Source organism: Rhamphochromis sp. 'chilingali' (assembly GCF_963969265.1).
Source record: "Rhamphochromis sp. 'chilingali' genome assembly, chromosome: 3".
Taxonomy (NCBI): Eukaryota; Metazoa; Chordata; class Actinopteri; order Cichliformes; family Cichlidae; genus Rhamphochromis; species Rhamphochromis sp. 'chilingali'.
In genome coordinates this window covers 11752145-11774400 of record NC_137931.1, presented here as the reverse complement: position 1 = coordinate 11774400, position 22256 = coordinate 11752145, and the positions used below count along the sequence as shown (strand labels likewise).

General features: G+C 43.9%; 1 protein-coding gene across 1 annotated transcript; it reads left to right on the top strand.

Annotated features, from left to right (window-relative positions):
- Positions 1 to 16938: 16938 nt before the first annotated feature.
- On the top strand, positions 16939 to 19437 carry LOC308393838 (uncharacterized protein). Its single transcript, XM_080877858.1, has 8 exons — positions 16939 to 17327; positions 17400 to 17435; positions 17513 to 17683; positions 17813 to 17944; positions 18107 to 18169; positions 18253 to 18315; positions 18404 to 18499; positions 18596 to 19437. Exons 1-8 carry the CDS (start codon positions 17255 to 17257, stop codon positions 18697 to 18699), a joined length of 738 nt encoding a protein of 245 aa, XP_080733984.1. The 5' UTR covers positions 16939 to 17254; the 3' UTR covers positions 18700 to 19437.
- Positions 19438 to 22256: the final 2819 nt, after the last annotated feature.

Below are 22256 nucleotides of genomic sequence, written 5' to 3'. Positions count from 1 at the left end.
GATTTTCCAAACAACAGGAACACATTTAAAAAATGGAAATGAAGCTCGGCTGCGTTATCTGTAATTTCCAAATGCTGCTTCAGGTTAGCGTCACACAAGTGCACAATTTTTTGTGTGAACATATTCAAAGTTTCATGAATTGCAAAGTAGCGCAATTACACTTGACAGACACATAGGATCCTTTGTTACCAAAGCGGCGTCATTTCAAGGTTGCTTTGCCTTTGTTAAACGACTCATTTGTTTTCCAAAGGGAATATAATGAAGTGTTTTTTGAATAACCTTTCAGACATGTTAATTACAGAAAGCCTAATTAATCTCAACACGCTTTTAAATGCACCATTTGCAAAACAACATACTGTACAGTTCACTTTTTTTTCCTCTCAAACTGCATTCAGCCACATTAGCATGCTCAGTGGCTCCAGCTACTAGTAGGTAACTTTGAACTCCACTTTAGTGAGACATTAGCCCAAAGCAGAGTGAAAAGATAAAAGATGAAACAAAGCTGCATCACTGCAAAGAGAAGCACAGATGGGGCTTTGCTACCATTAGATAGGCACATGGCAGAATTTGATATGTCGGTGTCAGCAGTGGGCTACTGACCACCATGGATGTAGGTTTGTTTTAGGTTTGCACTGAAAGGGATGTGAGGAAGTGTGGAGTGTGGGAGGTGAGCTAGGGGGACGCCTGCATTACGGTGAATTTTTATGCTCTAATTTGTGCTTTTAGTATATCAATATAAACAAAGGAAAACAGAACACTCGTTCACCAGGTAACAGCTCAACATATAATGAAACAGAAGCGATCCAGCCCTTTCTTTTGCCTCCAAATAATCAGTCTCCACTTTTGGTCTAATATTATTCGTCCAATGCTTTTTGTGTCTTTTTCGTTTGGGAAAGTAACCTGCTTAAATATGCTTATGTAACCTTTGAACATCACTATTTCTTTTTATTTGCATAAACCACAGTGACTGTAATAGCTCAGGTGTGTTGTAAAACTCAGTGTACATTCAGGTGGACCAAATCAGAAATATCTGTGCAGCGGGATGAATTATGCTTAACTTGACTTTCTTAATGAAGCAGCTTGAAAATCAGAAGAGCCATCTGAAGTGCAGACTGAAATCTAGCACACGACATTTCTAAACTGGACTGGTTATTCCAGCCTACCTTTGTGCACAAGCTGTTGCTGACTGAGATGACAATACTACAAGTGTGCGTGTGAATTTGTGTGTTACTGTGTTGTCAGGACACTGACTAATACCATAAAAGGTTTTGTGGTTGTGTAAACTCATAATTCGTACTTCAGAAAGAACTGCCCATAACACTTTATTATGTCTAATAAAATCTAAATGGATAATTAAACTTTTGTAGTTACTTATTCTAATGTTGATACTGAAATGATTATTAATGCTTACGCCTTATTAATAATGTTTAATAATTTGTTTTTGTAATTTGTGATATTATTTTATTTCCCTTATGTATTGTAAAAAAAAGGTGATAAGATCCATTCTGATAGCAAACATTAACATTTTATATACCATGTTATGTGTTTGTTAATGAAACCCTAATGTCGCTGTCTTTATATAATACAGCTTTAATTAATGATAAGCAAACATCTTCATTACCTAGGCATTAGATTTTGCTGTTATTTTCCATCCATCCATCCAACCACACTGTACATCCTGGAGGTCCATAATCTCTCCAGCATGTGTTGGATTTGCCTATGACCACCTCCTAGTTAGATGCCTGAACCACCTCAGCTGGCCTCTTTCAGTGTGGAGGAGTGGCAGCTCTGCTTTGAACCCCTCCAGCATGACTAAGCTCATCACCCTATCTCTAAGGGGAACCCAGTCAGCCAGTAAGAGAAATCCCATTTCCAACACTTGAATCTGCGATCTTGTTCTTTTTGTCACTAAGCAAAGTTTGTGGCCACAGGTGAGAGTACGGAAATATGTCAAAAGCTTTTCAAGTGTCTCGTTCATGAGACACTCTCAAAGCTGTCAATAAATTCGCTAAAACCCCTCCACTTGGGGCAGTGACTCCTCCCCGGTTGTGTTATCAACCTAGTGCTGAGGCCATCCTTCAATTTACCCCTTCAGTCAAATATAGTACTATTTAATTTTTTTCCAGATCCTGCAAAATATGTTGATCAGTGTCGCAGATTAAGTCATACACGGTCTGCAGCCAAACAGATGGCTGCAATTCATATTCCCTGCCAAAAAAATTATACAGCACGGTGCAGGCATAGATGACATAAATGGCAACTACACTGCATGTGAGTCATGAAAGAATAAACTACCTTGACCAATGTTACATGACAGAGCCTCCTTGAGAAACAGGTTGATGAATCAAATCTGTTTGGGTTTTTGGAAACACAAGCTGAATGGTGCAGAAGGGTTACAGTAAAAATCATCTGCATTTCTTTTTTTTTTCACCTTTGCTCCACAGTTTGCTCCTCTTTCTGAGTGAGCTCAGGTGGCAGTGTTTTGATTTGTCATTCTTTGATGACTGGCAAATCGATATGCTCTTAAAGACAGGGTTAGGGAAGAAATTGACTTTCTTTACACCCACTCTATTTAGCCTGACAGTCCATGGCAGCTCGCAACAAACACATCATCATCCCCATTAACAACAACAGACATGAAAAAAAGACAAACAACAGGCTGCGGACATCAGCTATCAAGCATTCCTCTCTATAAAACAATATATGAGACCAGTTGTCCAGATGCGCCGCCATTCCTCTTTGCTGTCATAGGTTAAAGCTGCATTTTTGCATCTTTGTGCGTGTGCTTGAAAAAGAGAACAATGTGTGGCAAAGACTTGCATCTTTGCTTTGCGACTGCTTTCCAAGAAAAGTTCTGCTTTCCAATCTTCTCACTGCCTAAAGGACTTTTTTTCCAACTCAAGAGCATATTCTTTCTCTCTTGCAGTCTCTCTCATATTTAGGTTTAGACAGAATGTTGAGTTGTTGCTTAGCACCTCGGGCGACGGCGCGCTGTTATAGTACTCATGCACAAGGGATGAGGGAATAAAGGTTTGCTGCACAAAAACCATGTGACTAGAAACTGGGCAACTGTTTCAGAAAATGTTACTGGCGATTAATCCATCGTTTGGCGCACAGGAATTCTGGTTATTGCTGCCAACCGCTTTTTTTTTTTCTTTTGGCCCTAGCAGTTAAATAACGTTTACAGATTTTTCTTTTTTTTAAATTGTTCCTCACCAGAATTGAGAAACAGTAGAAATCCTACCCTTGACATAACCCGGCAGTGCACGAACACACACTTTCACACTCTTTCTCACACACACACACACACACACACACACACACACACACACACACACACACACACACACACACACACACACACACACACAGAGATACAAATGCATGCTGGATAAATGTTGTCCTTAACCTGGCGTACTACAACCGCTCAGCAAATGCCAGCTGGGTCAACAGATGCCCTGGGCCTTCTAGCCTGCTCTCATACAAAGAACGCTGGAGCTGTCCCTTCATCTATGGAAACAAACACACACACACCCACACACACAAACATGTGCACACATGCGTAACCACATGCCCGCACATTTTGAGCTGTAGTGACAGCAGTCTACAAGCAGATTATGAGGTTTTATCTTGCTTTGTGTTTGCAGCGCTCGAATTGCAGCAAGCAAAAGGGTAGCAGGTCAGAGTTGGTGGGCTGAGGTGGGGGAGGTGCATTACATCGTACAAAACCAATTCTGTAATTGCAAAATGTAACAGGTCTACAGTAGAATCATGTTGCTGAGAGACATAGCTTGTGACACTCTTGCAATGGAGATGAAATTTATGAAATTAGAGAATGGAGAAGATATATGTGTGTGTGTGTGGCTGTTTTCAAAGGCCTAACATTTGACCACCAGCTTAATATTATGTTGGTTCCACTTTTGTTGCCAAAGCATCCCTGACCCATCAATGCACAGCAACCTGAAGGTTTGCTGTGGTATCCGCGCCAACATGTTAGCTTAGCGACAGGTCCTTTAAGTCCTGTAAATTGTGTTCCCCAGGTAAGCACCCCACATGCACCATCCACATCCAAGGGCCAAATTGTGATGGCTACATGGCTAGGTGAGCATTTCCAAAATTGCAGATCTTGTGGGGTGTTCCTACATTGCAGTGTTCAGTATCTATCAAAGTGTCCAAGGAAGGCACACTGGTGAAGGGTCATGGGTGAATAAGGTCCAGTTATTGTAGCTCAAATTGCCAAAAAAGTTCAAGCTGGTTCGGATAGAAAGGTGTCAGAACAGACAGTGCACATCAATTAGTTCTATATGGGGCTGCAGACCAGACAGGGTGCCAGTGCGGACTCCTGTCCACTGCCGAAAACACCGACAATGGACACGTGAGCATCAGAACTGGATCACGGATGCTGTTAGCAAAAACTTCAAAAATGTGTTTCTTTTTGTTATTTTACATACTTGGCAGAAAGGAAAATTAACAAATTCATGTAAAGAAAAAAGAAAATGCTGACTGATACTTTTTGACACAATTTGTGTTATCCATTCTGTAAGGGCCATTCTCTTACAAAATGAGAAAACAAAGGAATTAAACCAATTTGTCGTCGATTCTTTAAAAGAATGACAACTAATATGGTTAACACATTTGTAAGTAGACATCTACATAATGTCTTGTTAATATGCACATACTAGAATTGCCAGTGCCTGCTTAAAAAAACAACACTTTTAAGGTACTTAAAGTTTTTAACATTTACATTTTATTTTACTGGATTAGTCAACAAGCAGATTGGCTCAGTAAGTTAAGTCAGGGATTTAAAAGAAAGAGGTTGAGGATCGTTCAAATTTTCTTCATTTCACTTTATGCCAATTAATAAGGATATACTAAAACAAAATTCTTGAGCACAGTTTTTTTTTCTAATAAATCCAGCAACATCTAGGTGACTGTGAAGACAGCTCGAACCAATGTTGTGGCAACATCCACAACTCTGTTTCAAGTTTCAGTTTCGAAGTGTTTCTCAACCATGACTGTGAAAAGACTACAGCTGTTGAAATGTTTACTGGGATGACACTTTGAGCTCAAAAATAATGATTCCACATTTAGCGCACATGTCTGGTATATTCTCATGAGACACTAGCTCTTACACTTTACACATGTACATTTCAAATAAAGACATTTCAACACAAACTATATATATTCATGAAATTATGTAACTTATTATAAATTAGTCATCTACATCAAGAAATCTACACAGAACGTTTTAACAGCATTTACATATGATAATCTGTGTGTATAAATTGTGGGTTTAGGAGATTTAAAATATTTGCAGTAATTACAATGCTTTGGCTGTCCAACTTGTAAATTGTTTCCAAAGTTCTGACAGAAAGCGATGTTTGTCTGACAGCCAGTGTGGTTAGCTGGTCTGGTGAGTCGAGCCAGCCCGCATCAGTGTTTAACAAATACAAGCAATAGGAGAAGACCTGTGGGAATAGCTGTCGCCAGTTCTGAGACACAAGGAAAACCTGGAGAGGTAGGAGTGGGGGTAGGGGAGTGTTGTTGGAAGAAGCATTGATTGGATTCACTGATGGGGGATAAGGAGGAATGCACAGATAGCAAATGATAGAGAGAAAAAGCGAGGTTAGGTTGAAACAGAGCAATCTAGACTTCAGTTTGAAAACACTTCATAATGTATATTACTCTAGTGCCTCACCTCGCCAGCTCCCCCACCTATATTTCTTATTTGAAAACTGCAGTGGCAGGAAATGGAAACCATATCGTATGTATAAGAGGCAAAAGACGCTTCTCTTCCGCACTGTGAGTCAGAATGAATGTGAGACTGAATTACGTTTATCTCTGCGTGAGGTATGTATAGAACGGTGGAAGATCTGTTACGTGAACTTACAGTGCAATTGTTTTGAAATGGAAATTTTACTTATGGTTCATTCATGAAACAAACAGATCTTTAGATTTTGCAAGCCTATATTGTATTTAATTTTTCATACCCAATTCACTCTATGAAATAAAACAAATACTTTAATAAATCCACATGTGATGGCAAGCTGCTGTTACCATACATCTTCAAAAAAGTTACTGATAAGGTGGCTTAATTAACACACAAATTTGTTATTGTAAATCATGAGTTCGCACTGTAGTGTGGTTGCTTCACAGTGGGGGGATGGGATTGTTTTACCTCATTACTCAGCTGTTAATTAGCAAGAATATGCATTGACTTATGACTTAGCGCTAGCTTAGGATTTGCTCCAAGTATATACATGTAAGGTTTATGCTACAGAAAAAACAGTAAAACAGTAAGTACCTGTGTCATGTGCAAACCTACCTCTGCTTGTTGTCATTCCCCCAGGTTATTTGGACTAATTGCTACAGAGAAGCTACTAACAAGGATGAAATGAGGTTTTTGTATAACTGTAAATTCAAAACTTTAAATTCATTGGACTCACATTTTAACGGTATGATTAGCAAATGCCACATCCTAGGAGCTTTGGAGAGTGAATTTACACTGGCAACTTCCCCAGAGTTAGGGTTTGAGTTGGGTTGTGGTTTAGCTACATGCTAAGTAGGCTAATGTCTAGAAATCAGAAGATACATTTCAAACAAACTCTGAACACATTTTGGTATTTTATATTAAGCGGTTCCAAACCATACCCCAGCCTTAGATTAGTTGCCAAAGACTTGGTGGATGCTAGAACATTAAGTGAAAGTGATGACACATCATTTTAGAGAACCAAACCAAAGGACCAGGACTGACCTAAAAGATAGTTGCACATACTCTGATCTGACCAGAGTATTATGCTAGATGGGACTAAAGTACGAGGGAAGACTGGCGCTTCTTATAAAACCTTGAATACTCCTAAGAAACACACTTTAATGCAATTTAAAAAAACTTCAGGGTTGGGGGGGTGTCAAAAGATATTAGTATGCTACTTTTGCCATTCATTTCTTTTTTCAGAGTCTTCATTGTCACAGGCTGGGTCTCCGACCCAGCACTCTGAGTTTTCTTTGTATTTTTTGATATGTTATTAGTTTGTGTTATTTCCTATTTTGCCTTTAGTTTAGGCAGTTATTGGTTATTGTTCCTGGGTTTTCTATGTTTTGGGGTTTGGTATTTATTCATCACGTGTTGGGTCTGTTGAGTTGTGTTGTCATGTTTAGTTGTTAGTATTTCCTGTTTTATTTTGACAATGTCATGTGTTCTTTGTTCATTGTATTTAGCTTTCTCTCCTGGTCCTGTCATTAGGTTTATGTCTGTCAGCTGTTCCCCCATGTGTCCCCACTTCCCCTGATCACCTCATGTCTGTATTTAAGCCTTTTGTTTTCTTCATGCCATTGTCGGTTCGTCTGTTTATCTCACCAGGGTCACAGTTTTAGTCATGGTCTTAGCCTGTTTACCTCACCTCAGTCATAGTTCTAGTTTTCATCTGTTATGTATTATTAGTCTTAGTCATGGTCTTTGTTTATTATTTTTCCACCACAGTCATAGTTTAGGTTTTGGTCTCAGTACCATTTAGTATTTTGTTTCTTAGTGTTTTGCCTGTTTGTTTTTGGTCTCTTGGTTCATTTCCCTGCCGTCATCGCATTAAAGGTTCACCTTTCTGTTAATCATTACAATTCCTCGTCATCATCTGCTTTTGGGTCCTGTTTCCACACACATCGGTGCACCCCGCCGTGACAGTACGAACCGAACAGTCATGGACCCAGCGGATTCTGCTCTCACCGAGTGTCTGGAGGAGACTGCTCGGATCCAAGCGATCCTCGACCGCATCTTTTCAGCGCCCGATTTGAAGAGCAAGTTGGTAATGATTAACGTTGCTGAAGCTATTATGGAGAGGGATCCCCGCCTTCTCCAGCTCCCGGACTCACCTGCCATAGTTGCTGCCTTTACGAGGATAAAGGAGATGCTGCAGGCTCAGGGACTGTCGAGTCAGGAAATGGCTTCCAGCACCCACCAGTCACAACAACCCCACAATCAGTCATCACCATTGCTGCCTCCGGAACCTGAGTGTGTTCGTGTCGGTTCGCTGAGATTCGCCGCAGCGTCACCACCTCTCAGCTCGCCAGTTTCCACGCCCTCATCACAGTTTCGCCATACTCCTGTCACAGTTCAGCGCGAGGAAGTGCCGCACACCATAGACTTGGACGACGACGAGCGCCAGTCTATATTCTGCGCTCTCTTGGAGGAGGAGCTCCGGTGGAAGCCGTGGCTCATTCCGGAGCACGAGCATTCTTTCCGGGGAACTCGACTGGCTCTCGGGGGACCTCGGAGTTATCAGGGACTTCCATCCATTGCTCCGCCATCTTCCACTCCTAAGAAAAAGCGGCGTGCGCGCCACCGACGCTCCGTATCACAAACACAAGTGAGTGACTATATCTTGGCTCCTCATATTTTTTCTCCGGAGGTTTTTGAAACTGACACTGCTTCTCCGGTTCATGAGCTCGGCTGCAAAGAGACTGTTTGCACAGGAAATGCTAGCCATCAGGCTCAGCTAAGCTGTTGTGGGACTGCAAACCAGGCCGTTTTGGAGCCGGGGACGGAGGTGCAGTTTGTGCAGCCTTTTTCAGTGTTAGCTGGAGGGCCCGAGGAGCCCGTCCGGCCTCACATTTTGTCTGCTGGAGGTTCAGGAGAACCCAGCCAGCTTCATGCTTCGTCTGCTGGAGGTTCAGGAGAACCCAGCCAGCCTCATGTTTCGTCTGCTGGAGGTTCAGGAGAACCCAGCCAGCTTCATGCTTCGTCTGCTGGAGGTTCAGAAGACTCCAGCCAGCTTCATGCTTCGTTTGCTGGAGGTTCAGGGGAATCCAGCCAGCTTCATGCTTCGTCTGCTGGAGGTTCAGAAGAATCCAGCCAGCTTCATGCTTCGTCTGCTGGAGGTTCAGGAGAACCCAGCCAGCTTCATGCTTCGTCTGCTGAAGGTTCAGGAGAACCCAGCCAGCTTCATGCTTCGTCTGCTGGAGGTTCAGGAGAACCCAGCCAGCTTCAAGTTTCGTCTGCTGGGGGTTCGGGTGAACCCAGCCGGCTTCTAGTTTCGTCTGCTGGAGGGCCCGAGGTGCCCGTCCAGCCTCATGCCACGTCAGCTGGGGGTTCAGGAGAACCACACCAGCCTCATGCCTCGTCAGCTGGAGGGCCCGGGGAGCCCATCCAGCCTCATGCCTCGTCAGCTGGAGGGCCCGAGGAGCCCATCCAGCCTCATGCCTCGTCAGCTGAAGGGCCCGAGGAGCCCGTCCAGCCTCACGCCTCGTCAGCTGGGGGTTCAGGAGAACCGCACCAGCCTCATGCCACGTTTGCTGGAGGGCCCGAGGAGCCCTTCCGGCCTCATGCCACGTCTGCTGGGAGGCCCGAGGAGCCCTTCCGGCCTTATGCCACGTCTGCTGGGGGGCCCGAGGAACCCTTCCAGCCTCATGCCACGTCTGCTGGGGGGCCCGAGGAGCCTTTCCGGCCTCATGCCACGTCTGCTGGGGGGCCCGAGGAGCCCTTCCAGCCTCATGCCACGTCTGCTGGCGGGCCCGAGGAGCTCGTCCAGCCACCTTCTGCTTCTGCTGCGCCTGGTCCAGCTTCAGCCTGTGCTTCTGCTTCGCCTGGTCCAGCTTCAGCCTCTGCTTCGCCTGGTCCAGCTTCAGCCTCTGCTTCGCCTGGTCCAGCTTCGGCCTGTGCTTCGCCTGGTCCAGCTTCGGCCTGTGCTTCGCCTGGTCCAGCTTCAGCCTGTGCTTCGCCTGGTCCAGTTCCAGCCTGTGCTTCGTCTGCTGCGGCTCCGGCCTGTGCTTCGTCTGCTGCGGCTCCGGCCTGTGCTTCGTCTGCTGCGGCTCCGGCCTGTGCTTCGTCTGCTGCGGCTCCGGCCTGTGCGTCTTCAGCCTCGTCTGGTCCGGCCTGTGCGTCTTCAGCCTCGTCTGGTCCGGCCTGTGTGTCTTCATCTTCGCCTGGTCCGGCTTCGTCAGAGTCGTCATCTTCGCCTGGTCCGGCTTCGTCAGAGTCGTCATCTTCGCCTGGTCCGGCTGCGGCCTCTGCTACGCCTGGTCCGGCTTCTGCTTTGCGTCCGCCTGGGCCGGCTTCGGCTTTTGTTCCTGTTTCGCCTCCGCCTGGTCCGGCTTCGGCCTCTGTTTCTGTGTCGGCCTCGCCTGGTTCTGCGGTTGTGTTGCCGTCGCCCAAGCCTCGTTTTGTCCCTCGGGATCGCCGGCCGCTTTCCGGGCCGTCAGCTGGACATCATTGCCGTCGGGGTCGGCCCCCTGGACCTTTGACCTCCGACCTGCTGTGCTTTCGACCTCCGGGTCGGCCTCCTGAACTTTTGTCTTCTGACCTGCTGTGCTCTCGACCTCCGGGTCGGCCCCCTGAGCTCATGGGTTTTGGACTGCTGGACCGTTGGCCTCCTGGTCGGCCTCCTGAACTTTTGGATTTTCTTTGGTTTTGCTGTCGACCTCCGGGGCGGCCTCCTGAACTTTTGGATTTTCTTTGGTTTCGCTGTCGACCTCCGGGGCGGCCACCTGAACCGCTTCGCCATGCGCTCCTGTTCTGCCGGGTTCGTGGTCGCCCTCCTGAAGATGGGTCTCGGATTTTTGTGCCCTTGTTGTTTTTGGCCTGTGTGCTTCTGGTGCTTTGTTTTTGGTTTTGTTTCCGGCCCTCCTTCCTGGTCCCCCTCCGCCCGCCCTGGGTGGGTTGTTGTGGTTTTTGTGTTTGTTTTCTGGTTGTTTTCGGGCGTCTGGAATCCGCCCTTAAGGGGGGGGGGGGGGGGGGGGGGCTCTGTCACAGGCTGGGTCTCCGACCCAGCACTCTGAGTTTTCTTTGTATTTTTTGATATGTTATTAGTTTGTGTTATTTCCTATTTTGCCTTTAGTTTAGGCAGTTATTGGTTATTGTTCCTGGGTTTTCTATGTTTTGGGGTTTGGTATTTATTCATCACGTGTTGGGTCTGTTGAGTTGTGTTGTCATGTTTAGTTGTTAGTATTTCCTGTTTTATTTTGACAATGTCATGTGTTCTTTGTTCATTGTATTTAGCTTTCTCTCCTGGTCCTGTCATTAGGTTTATGTCTGTCAGCTGTTCCCCCATGTGTCCCCACTTCCCCTGATCACCTCATGTCTGTATTTAAGCCTTTTGTTTTCTTCATGCCATTGTCGGTTCGTCTGTTTATCTCACCAGGGTCACAGTTTTAGTCATGGTCTTAGCCTGTTTACCTCACCTCAGTCATAGTTCTAGTTTTCATCTGTTATGTATTATTAGTCTTAGTCATGGTCTTTGTTTATTATTTTTCCACCACAGTCATAGTTTAGGTTTTGGTCTCAGTACCATTTAGTATTTTGTTTCTTAGTGTTTTGCCTGTTTGTTTTTGGTCTCTTGGTTCATTTCCCTGCCGTCATCGCATTAAAGGTTCACCTTTCTGTTAATCATTACAATTCCTCGTCATCATCTGCTTTTGGGTCCTGTTTCCACACACATCGGCGCACCCCGCCGTGACATTCATCATCATAGATCCTTCATAAATGACAGTTTTATTGATGTATGATGCATTCATAAGGGTACAGGCATGCTTTCATTCTTTCCAAGCCTTTGCAGAATTGAAAATAAAATAGTCGAGTAATGTATGAAGCACAACACTCATTATAACATGGAAGGGTGGATTAGTAAAACGGCCACTCTCTCTTTCCCAGTAATAAAGCTGTACAGTACAAAGCTGTACAAAGTAGTACAAAGTAATACTGTTGCTACTGAAATAAAAAGCCTCTCGCCCCTCGTCACTCTCCATGTCTCCATAGAGAAAGACTCACAACAAGCAGCAACAGCTATTTCATCTGTTTTCTTCATATTAGTAGGAACATTGACAGCCAAATCAAGCATGTAGTATCTCAGAATTATGACCACATTAAAGTAAAAAAATGAAGGTGAGCACCCAACATCTTATCAGCAGTGTAGTGACTGATTTAAGCTTAAAATGTCAGATCAGCACAATAGATTGTGCCTCAGTCCCAGTTTGACACAGGCTGACATTGCACTATCTTTCTGTTTGAGATAACATTCAGATCAGCCCCACTCATTTAAAAACAAGTCCCGCTGTAGCAGCTAGTCGCCCACAGATTGCATACAAAAGATGGATGGAGCTTAGGATTCTGAACTATGAAGCAAATGTAGAAATTATTGAAATGACCAGCAGGGGGCAATTCATCTGAATGAAAAAAAGGCAGACTGTACAGACTGTAAAAGAGTCAGAGAGGAAAAAATAAATACATTTGTTATTTCTCTGACCTTAAGACTTTTTTCACAAGTTTATTGTCTCATTTGATGGTTTTAAGTTTTACTGAATACAGCATGATTTTTATTTTGTAAGTTATGGTCCCCATCTTGGTCAATATACCTTGTGACTGACCACTTGGCACCTTATGTGTGCATTTACTTTGAAGCACCAAGACGGTGGTAGTGAAAATACTCACATTGATATCACTGATATTGTTTAGTAAACATCACAGTGGCTGTATCTATCTTAGATAACGTCTCTCTTAGAATAAAGTCTTACATGTCACATTTTATTCATAAATGATAACCATTAGACGACAAGATTGTTGTCATGGATGCCAGGCTCTGTATAATTATCTTCTTATCTCAAGGAAATAGGCCAGATTTTTTTTTTCCTTTTTCCTTTTTTAATGAATCTGTTGACACTGGAAAATTACCTTTGCTATAGAGGAAAATCTCTGCAGGAGTCACATTATTTTCACAGGAAGTGATCTTTATATGGAAGCAAACCAAATAGGCCAGTCTATGATTTAAACTGCTATAGATTTGTGTTGTTAGACTGTACAAGAGTGGAATATTGTATATACTCTCAGGTTACTTTGGACTGGATACAAACTCTAGCCGTGAATCAACAGCAATTTAAAGTTTGGTGTTTGTAAGTTCAGTCAGGTCACTGTACTGTAATTATGTAGCCAATATCACAACTCCCAAATTTTCCTCACGGGGCTTTACAGTCACATAGTAATAATGTTTTTTTTTCCAACAGCCCTTGCTCTAGTGTCCAGTTCTGCTCCCCTAAAGGACAATAACAGCAGCAATAATGCTGAAACACATTAACAGACATATGTCTATAATTCAATTCCCCCAGTGCTGGCAGGAGTACCGTTACACCTACCCTGAAATAGCTTTGTTTTCAAAAGTAGTACAAGGCACAAGAGAGCAAGGCATGGACAATGAAACAGATGGTACAAACAGAAGAAGGGGTGTAAATACAAGTCACTGAAATGTATAGTTGATATGAGGATGAACTTTGTGAGTGTGATGAAGCATTTGCAAGGGAAAGATAGAAAAAAGAAAGAAAACCAAAGTGATAGGGTAACAAAAATAGGAAAAGCATTCTCTTAAATCCATATTGTATTCGCAATACATCATAGAAAACATATCAAATGTTTAAACTTAAAAAATGCATCATTTTAAGAAAAAAAATACCTCATTTTCAATTTGATGGCAACAAAATATCTAAAAAAAAGTTGGGAAAAGGCCATATTTGCCACCATGTTGCATCCCCTCTTCTTTTAACAGCAGTCTGAAAACATCTGGAGACAAGTTCCTGATCTCCTGAGAGAGGACTCTTGTCCCATTTTTGTCTGATATAGGATTTTACTTGCTCAACAGTCCTGGCTCTTTTTTGTTGTAGTTTTCATTTCATGATGTGCCAAATTGTTTTATAAGTGTTGAAAGGTGTGGACTGCAGGCAGGCCAGGTCAGCACCTGGGCTCCTCTACTGTGGAGCAATGCTGTAGCAATAGCTGCAGAAGATAGTTTAGTATTGCCTAATAAAGACAGTGATTTTGGTCTGGTGGGCACTAATTTACCCCCATAACATTAAAGATGCAGGCTTGTGAACTGAGCGCTGATAACAAGCTTGATTGTACCGCTCCTCTTTAGTCCAGATGAAGCGTTGTCCATGCTTTTAAAAAGAATTTCAATTTGTCTTACCACAGAGCAGTTTTCCACTTTGAGTGCATTTTAAATGGGCTTTGACACAGAGGAGACAGCAGCATTGTTGGATCATGTTCACATATAGCTCCTTATCTACACAATAGAGTGTTAACCTGCATTTGTGAGCGGCACAGATGTGTTCACAGGTAATGATTTCTGAAAGTGTTCCTGTGGCCATGCAATGACCATGATAGAATCATGCCTGTTTCATTGAAGTGCTGTGTCACGTCACAAAGATCACGGGCATCCACTTCTGATTTTCAGCTTTGTTCCTCGTGCAGAGATTTCTCCACATTTTCAGAATCTTTTGATGACTTTATGTACTGTAGATACATATACATACTGAGCTAGTCGAAGTTTTCACAATCTTATGTTGATGAACATTATTCTGGAATTGTTCCACAATTTTTAGAAGCAGTTTGTTTTTTCAGATTGGTAAAACCTCTGTCCGTTTTTACTTTTAAGAACTTTTTTTTATCTTGTCATGCTACTTACCTGCTGCTAGTTAACTTACTTATTTGCTAAATGTTTGTCCAGCTGTTTCTTTACAGTACTACTTATTTTTCCAGCCTTTTGTTACCCAAGACCCAACTGTTTTGAGGCATGTTGTTGGCATCAAATTCTAAATTAGCTGATATTTTTCATGAAATAGTAAAATGCCTCAGTTTAAACATTTGATAAGTGTTCTTTTTTCTATTGTGAGTAAACTGTTGGTCAATGAACTTTGCAAATCATTACATTCTGACTTTATTTACACTTTACACAGCTTCTCAGAGTTTTAGTATAATTGTTTTTTTCATATTGATTGCTTCAGTCAGACCGTGTGCCAGGCCTCTGTCCAGAAAGGAGAGACTAGAATAGAATAGTTGTTATACAAGTACAATTAATTTTAAACTGGCATGTTTCCTGTGCCCATCACAAAAAAGTAAAACATAGTAGACAATAATAACAATAATAAATAGATTATGGCCCTGTAATTTCACATAAAACGACCATGCCACAATACATGATTGCTGTCACTGAAAGGTTATTCATTAGGATACTAAAAAGTAACTCATTAGAGTGCTTTAGCTTCACAAAAAATAAATTCCCTTCAGCTATTAGCTTGCGTATATATGACTTGATGCATATAGTAGAGAGATAATCCCATACAGCTTATGACAAAATTTGATCCGAAGTGATTGATGGCCCTAATCACGACCTTTTGACCCCCCGCCCCTCCCCTCCGTGGGAAACCCCCAGCGTGACGAATCGTATCCGGAGAAAGGGGGGTGGGAAACCCCCCGCGTGACGAATTATATCCGGAGAAAGGGGGGCGGACCCCGGAAGCGCGCCATCTGTTGCTAACCGTAACGAATTGCACCCCGAGAAAGGAGGGGTGAACCCCCGGAAGCGCGTCATCTGTTGTTGGGGGAAAAAAAAGTTTTTAGAGGGAGGGGGAAAACCTCCGGAAGCGCGTCATCTGTTGTTGGGAAAAAAAGTTTTTAGAGGGAGGGGGGAAACCTCCGGAAGCGCGCCATCTGTTGGAGGGGAATAAAAAAGCAGAGAGAGGAGTCCGTCACAATTTCTAAGGCACAGACACAAGATGGATTTCCTTCTGCAGCCCCGCAGCGGTCCTGTGCCCGATGAGATCTGCTCTCCCAAAGAAGAAGGTTTTGAATATGATATATTCAAATACAGCATATTTACTATGGAAGGCATCGATCCGGACCTTATGACCCTACCGGAAATACTCCGGAAGTGTCTAGTCATTTTCAGACCTGTTGCATCATGTTCCCTAAGCACAGCGGTGATGCAGCAGATGATTCTGTGATGAAAAGAAGAACTTTCTATCCGCTTGTAACATTTAAGATACACCATAGCTTGTGATGAAAAGAAGAACTTTCTATCCGCTTGTAACCTACAGGCTGCCTATGTGTAAAAAAAAAAAAAAATTGAATAAATATCGCTTAGTGAATACTACTTTTCCTTTTGAGAGTCCTTTTTTACAAGAGACTGAAAAAACAAACCAGCGACAGGCGATCTTGTTTCACACACACACACACACACACACACACACACACACACACACACACACACACACACACACACACACACACCTCTGTGGGAAAGAGTCAACCATGAGAGTTTTGTCAACAGCAATTGTCCATTTGGCAAAACAAATATCCGTCTCAAAGCCGTATTTTACCGTTGCAGAAAACAGACGGCGTTCGCAAGAAGGCCCACACACACACACACACACACACACACACACACACACACACACACACACACACACACACACACACACACCCCGCAGGCCAAGGAGGAGTGAGACGGCAGATATCAGGTTTTTTTTTTTCTCAATGCTTATATCCTATAACACGCCCTCCAAAAAAATATTATTATTATTATTATTAAAACATCTATATGAGGTAGGTTTTACGCAACCTGCTCCTTGTCAGACCAAAGTAGAGAGTTTTTTCTTCAATACTTTAACAATAAGTTTTCTCAATATATAGAAAATGTTGATCCGCTGAGGAGTCAACATCCGATATTATCATTGCTTGTAACCCGGTTTCTTACATCTCCCCATAAAACTAGTCTTAGTGGAAAAAAAAGCTCATATTCGAATAAGTTTATTAAAGCACCCCCCTCTGTGGGAAAGAGTCAACCATGAGCCGAGTTTTGTCAACAGCAATTGTCCATTTGGTAAAACAAATATCCGTCTCAAAGTCGTATTTTACCGTTGCAGAAAACAGAAGGCACACACACACACACACACACACACACACACACACACACACACACACACACACACACACACACCCACCCCGCGGGGCAAGGAGGAGTTTTTTTCTTCATTACTTTTTACAATAAGTTTTCTCAATAGATAGAAAATGATGACGCTGAGGAGTCAACATCCGATATTATCATTGCTTGTAACCCTGTTTCTTACATCTCCCCATAAAACTAGTCTTAGCGAGGAAAAAAAAAGCTAATATTCGAATAAGTTTATTCCCCTCTGTGGGAAAGAGTCAACCATGAGCCGAGTTTTGTCAACAGCAAGAACAAGGTCAGACAGCAATTGTCCATTTGGTAAAACAAATACCCGTCTCAAAGCCATATTTTACCGTTGCGGAATGGGGGAAAACAGACGGCGTTCGCAAGAAGCCAATCGAAAAAAAACAGCCCACTCTAACTACCGGTATTGTCAAGAGAAAGATGCGAAAAACAGATGCTTCGCTAGACTAGGATAAAATGAGAGAAGAAGCGGAAGGGGAGTCGCTATCTGTGACAGTTCTACCAATCGCGAGGAAGAATCCGTGAATATTATGTCAGCATTCCGTTCAAACAACGACGCCGATCAGAGGGCCATCTCGCCAGATCTGTTCATACCTCACCCCGGTAAGTTTTTTTCTTTACGACTTTAAATTATATATCAACAGAGATGTCAATAATTTGATTACTTTCTTTTAGATTTCTACATCAATGATTTCACGCAAGTGGACTACGGTACGTTTAAATAAGTATATACCATTTTTTAAATAAGTTTAGATAGACTTGATTTAACCATGCTCTGATACTTACAGAAACAATCGATAATGCAGTGAGTAACAGCAGAAATCCGGCCGTTTTCCGCGGCGAATTAGAAGCCATATCCCCCGCAGAACCTCCGCCGCCGCCGCGTGGAAGAGAAGACGGCACTATTTTCGTCTCCGCATACCGGGAGAACCGCGGAGAAAAAAGTTTTAAAATCGAAGGTAAACAATATGATGCATTATCAGCCATTTTGTTGAATAACAGGATGTGACGGAGTAATCCGAGTGTGCTATACCGCCCCTCCCGACCCGGAGCAGATTTTTAAAAAGTTTTGCTTTATTTCTCGACAGAGGTAACCGAGAATATACAGACCCCGCCGCAGCGAAAAGAAGAAGAAGAAGAAGAAGAAGAAGAAGACGACGACGTTATTTTCGTCAACGCATACCGGGAGAACTGCAGGAAAATACCTTTTAAACCAAAAGGTAAACAATATGATGCAACATCCGTCATTTCGATAAATATCAGGATGTGGCGGAGTAATCAGAGTGTGCTATACCGCCCCTCCCGACTTGGAGTGGTATAAAGAGTGCTAGAAAGTTTTTTATTTATTAAATCTTTCTCTTTTTTGTTTTATTTCTCGGCAGCCGAGATTGCGGATATACCTATTCAAGCCCCCTCCGCTACAGACAATCGCGCGGAGGAGCGAGGTAAATAAAAAGTTTTTTCATTCTCGAAAAATAGGGAGGAGGAGGTTGTTTTCTTAAATCTCTTCTGTTTTATTTCTCGGCAGCCGAGATTGCGGATTTACCTAACCAATCCCCCGCCGCTACAGACAATCGGGCGGAGGAGCGAGGTAAATAAAACGTTTTTTTTCATTCTCAAAAAAATAGGAAGGATGAGATTGTTTTCTTAAATCTCTTCTGTTTTATTTTCCCCGACAGAGACCGATACAGAAAATCAGACGGAAGAAAATCAGGTTGAGGAGGAACCGTCCAGATCGCCTCCTCTCAGGAGAGCTCCTCTCGGAAGACTGAGAGGTAATTGACGGGGGGATGAATCGAACCTATTAAACTTCTCTGCTCTATAAAAAATGTAAGGTTTAAAAAATACATTCTGTCCGTCTTTTCTTACAGCTCGACGGATGCTTCATAAGAAGAGAATCCTTGAAAAACTCGCTTTCATGTACGTCGCAACAGTTCGCACATTTGCATCGATATACAGACACAAGGACCTGTAAAGTAAAAGCATGTAAAAGTCTGTGAATTAAGAAATAAAGAAAATCATGTCGGAAGAACACAGCATTCCTGAGGCTTTGTTGGAAGCCGTGGCAGAATTAAACAGAAACCATGAACATTTAGCCCCACCGTTAGAAAACAATATAGCCCCACCACCACCAAACGACCCTCTACAACCTTTAGAAAACGCATTGCAGATCCTCCTTCAAAACATTGAAAACGAGCGGCTTGCCGGTCTACTGAACTTTGACCCTCTGCAGCCGATAGAAAATGCTCTTCAGCTCTACGACCGGCAGCAGGGGGAGCAGCAGGTGCAGGTGGAGCAGCATCATCATCAGCAGCCCAGGGAGGAGGACCGGCCTGCGGAGCATCAACAAGGAGGAGGATCTCGGGTACAGAACGATGCGGTGACTCGCCGCGAACATTTTAATAATTTTGAAATAAGGCGAGTATTTAACATTCCCTCTCCGGATGAAGCGAGCGACCTCGCTCAATTTTACCTCGACGTCAGGGATAATTTTGTAGATCTAGCGGATAGGGTCAGACCGGAAGTTAGTCGTAACGACCGGGTTCAACTGGAGATCATCAGCGAGCACGCGCGAAATCACTCTGTTTTTAACGTCGATGACGAAAGCGCTGAAAACATTGTACCGGTTTTTGAGGACCTGCTAGCCAGGCTGATACAATCAAACGGAGCGATCGTCGCAGGCTCTCCCCTAGAAATTGTTGTGCAAGTAATTAGAAATCCTAGAGGCGGTGGCAGTAATGACCCGCGTAAAAAGATTCAAAAAATGTTAGACGATGAAATTCTAGTCAAAAAGCGCCGCTGTCTGTACGTGGTAAAAAACAAAAACGATAATCTGTGTTTTGCCATCAACCTGATTCACCTCACTCAACCTCATTTCACAGATAAACAGGCCCTGGAACGCGGCAGAGAGCTGCAGCGTTTAGCGGGGTTGAGCGATCGCACTCAGGTAACTCTCACCGACATAGGTAAATTCGAACAAATACTAAAACGTAAAATCGTCGTGTTTTACCGCCCGCCCGAGGACAGAACTCTTTCATTAATCGAAACAGACTACCCGAACACGCCTCACCCGCTGTACTTATTCTTATTCCACCATCACTATTACGGGATAAAAAATCTAAAAACATTTTTAGGAATTCAGTACATTTGCGACGAATGTCACCGCGGGTATTATAAAAGAGAAGAACACTTTTGTCAAAACCGCTGCAACCTCTGTTTTGACCCCGCATGCCCCTCTCACTTTCTGGACTCTGTAATCTGTACGGATTGTAACAGATCATGTCGCACACGTGCGTGTTATTTAAAGCACAAACAACCTAGAATTCACTCCGGTTCAGACCTCAGCGTTTGTCAACAATTGTATAAATGTCCGGACTGCAAGCACCTCTCCCGTCGCGGAATGCACAGGTGCACAGCCGCCAGATGTAAAATCTGTCGCGCGGAGCTTCCTCCCGACGACGATCAACACCTGTGTTACATCCAACCTTTGAAACATGAAAACTCTGATAACGCTTCCATAATCTTTTATGACTTTGAAACCTTCCCAGACAGGGAGGGGGCGCACGTCCCTTACCTAGTGTGCACAAAATCTCTAGAAGGAGAAGAGTGGCACGCTTACGGTGTAGACTGTGTTGAAAAGTTTCTCCAAAGATACAGAAGGAAAAAATATAGAGAGACCACGTTCGTTGCGCACAACGCGAAAGGGTTTGACAGCTATTTAATTCTAAGTCAGCTGGTGGGGGGTGGGATGACGCCCTCTCTCATCATGCAAGGCAGTAAAATTATATGTTTCACAGAATCCGATTTCCTTCTCAAATTCATAGACTCGCTTTCTTTTCTCACCATGCGTCTCAGCGCTATGCCCAAAGCTTTAGGCTTCGAGGACAAATCCAAGGGATTTTTTCCTCACAAATTCAGCTCGCGGGACCGCTTAAAATACTCGGGTCCGTACCCTCCTCCTTCAGATTACGGGGTGGAGCGCATGTCACCAGCCGAAAGGGCAGAGTTTTTGCGTTGGCACTGCGAGGCCTCCCGGGGAGTGTTTAACTTTGAAAAAGAGTCCCTGTATTACTGCCGAAACGACGTTAATATCTTGAGAGAGGCGTGCGTAAAGTTCAGAGACGGGTTTATAGGCGAAACTAAAGTAGACCCTTTCAGCTGCGTCACTATAGCTTCAGCCTGCATGAAAGTGTTTCTCACCAATTTCCTACCCGAAAACAGTCTGGCTATCCCCTCGCCCGACAACTACGGGCGCAGGTTCAAAGCCTATTCGCACGCGTCCATTCAGTGGCTGGAGTGGGTAGCTCACTCTCAGAAAATTCCCGTTCAACACGCTCTCACAACCGGCGGAGAGAAAAAAATAGGCCCGTACTTTGTCGACGGATACGCGCTGATTAACGGGGAAAAGTGGGTGTGGGAATTTCTGGGATGCTTTTATCACGGCTGTCCAAAATGCTACAGGCCTGAGGAAATCTGCCCTTTGACCCGCGCTCCTTACGGGGACCTGCAAGCCTCTGCCGAGGCGAGGCTCCGGGAGCTGAGAAACGTTTACAGAGTCCGCACGGTCACTCTGTGGGAGCACGAATGGAACGAGATGAAAAAATCGAACGAGGAGGTTATAAATTTTATGCGGAGCTACGAAGTCCCGGAACCTCTGTCTCCTCGCTCGGGACTTTACGGAGGCCGCACTTCGGCCTTGAGGCTGCGTTACAGCGCCTCGCCAGGAGAAAATGTGTATTACGTAGACGTCACATCCCTGTACCCTTACGTCAACGCCAAGCGCGCTTACCCTCTGCATCACCCCCAAATCATCAGAGAGAATTTTGCAGACCCTCGCAGTTATTTCGGGCTGATCAGAGCCACCGTTTACCCGCCGCGCGGGCTCTATTTCCCCGTTCTACCGTACAAAACCCCCGGAGGTAAATTAATATTCTCCCTCTGTCGCACATGCGCCGAGACCAATCAACAAAGCGATCCGTGCCTTCACGACGACGAGGCCAGAGCTCTCACCGGGGTCTGGGTCACCGTCGAGTTTAACAAAGCCTTAGAATTAGGTTACAGAGTGGCTAAAATCACAGAGGTCTGGCACTTTGATAGTCGCAGCAGCGATATTTTTGCCGGTTATATTAACACTTTTCTCAAAGGCAAACAGGAAGCCTCCGGTTATCCTCCGGAAGCTCGCGACGAGGATGAGAGGAACAAATACGTGGAAGAGTACCACAGGCATCAGGGCATACGTTTAGACCCGTCAAAAATAGAGGTGAATCGGGCTAAAAGACAAGTTTCGAAATTGTGTCTCAACAGTTTCTGGGGAAAGTTTGCTCAGAGAACCAACCTGACTCAGACCACTCTGGTCAGAAAACCGAGTCAGTTTTTTAACTACGTCTTTTCAGGACAGTACGTCTTTAAACACGTCTCTTTTTTAAAGACCAAAAAACAGGAAGTGGCTTTAATTCAGTGGAGCTATAACGAGCGGTGCGTGATACCTCCCGGCGCTACCAATAACGTTTTTATTGCCGCATTTACTACAGC

Excerpts from the sequence above, each read along its gene's own strand:
- LOC308393838 (XM_080877858.1), top strand. The coding sequence starts at position 17,255 with ATGTCAGCATTCCGTTCAAACAACGACGCCGATCAGAGGGCCATCTCG. Across the intron at positions 18,316-18,403 it reads CAATCGGGCGGAGGAGCGAG|AGACCGATACAGAAAATCAG; the intron begins GTAAATAAAACG and ends TTTCCCCGACAG. Across the intron at positions 18,500-18,595 it reads TCCTCTCGGAAGACTGAGAG|CTCGACGGATGCTTCATAAG; the intron begins GTAATTGACGGG and ends CTTTTCTTACAG.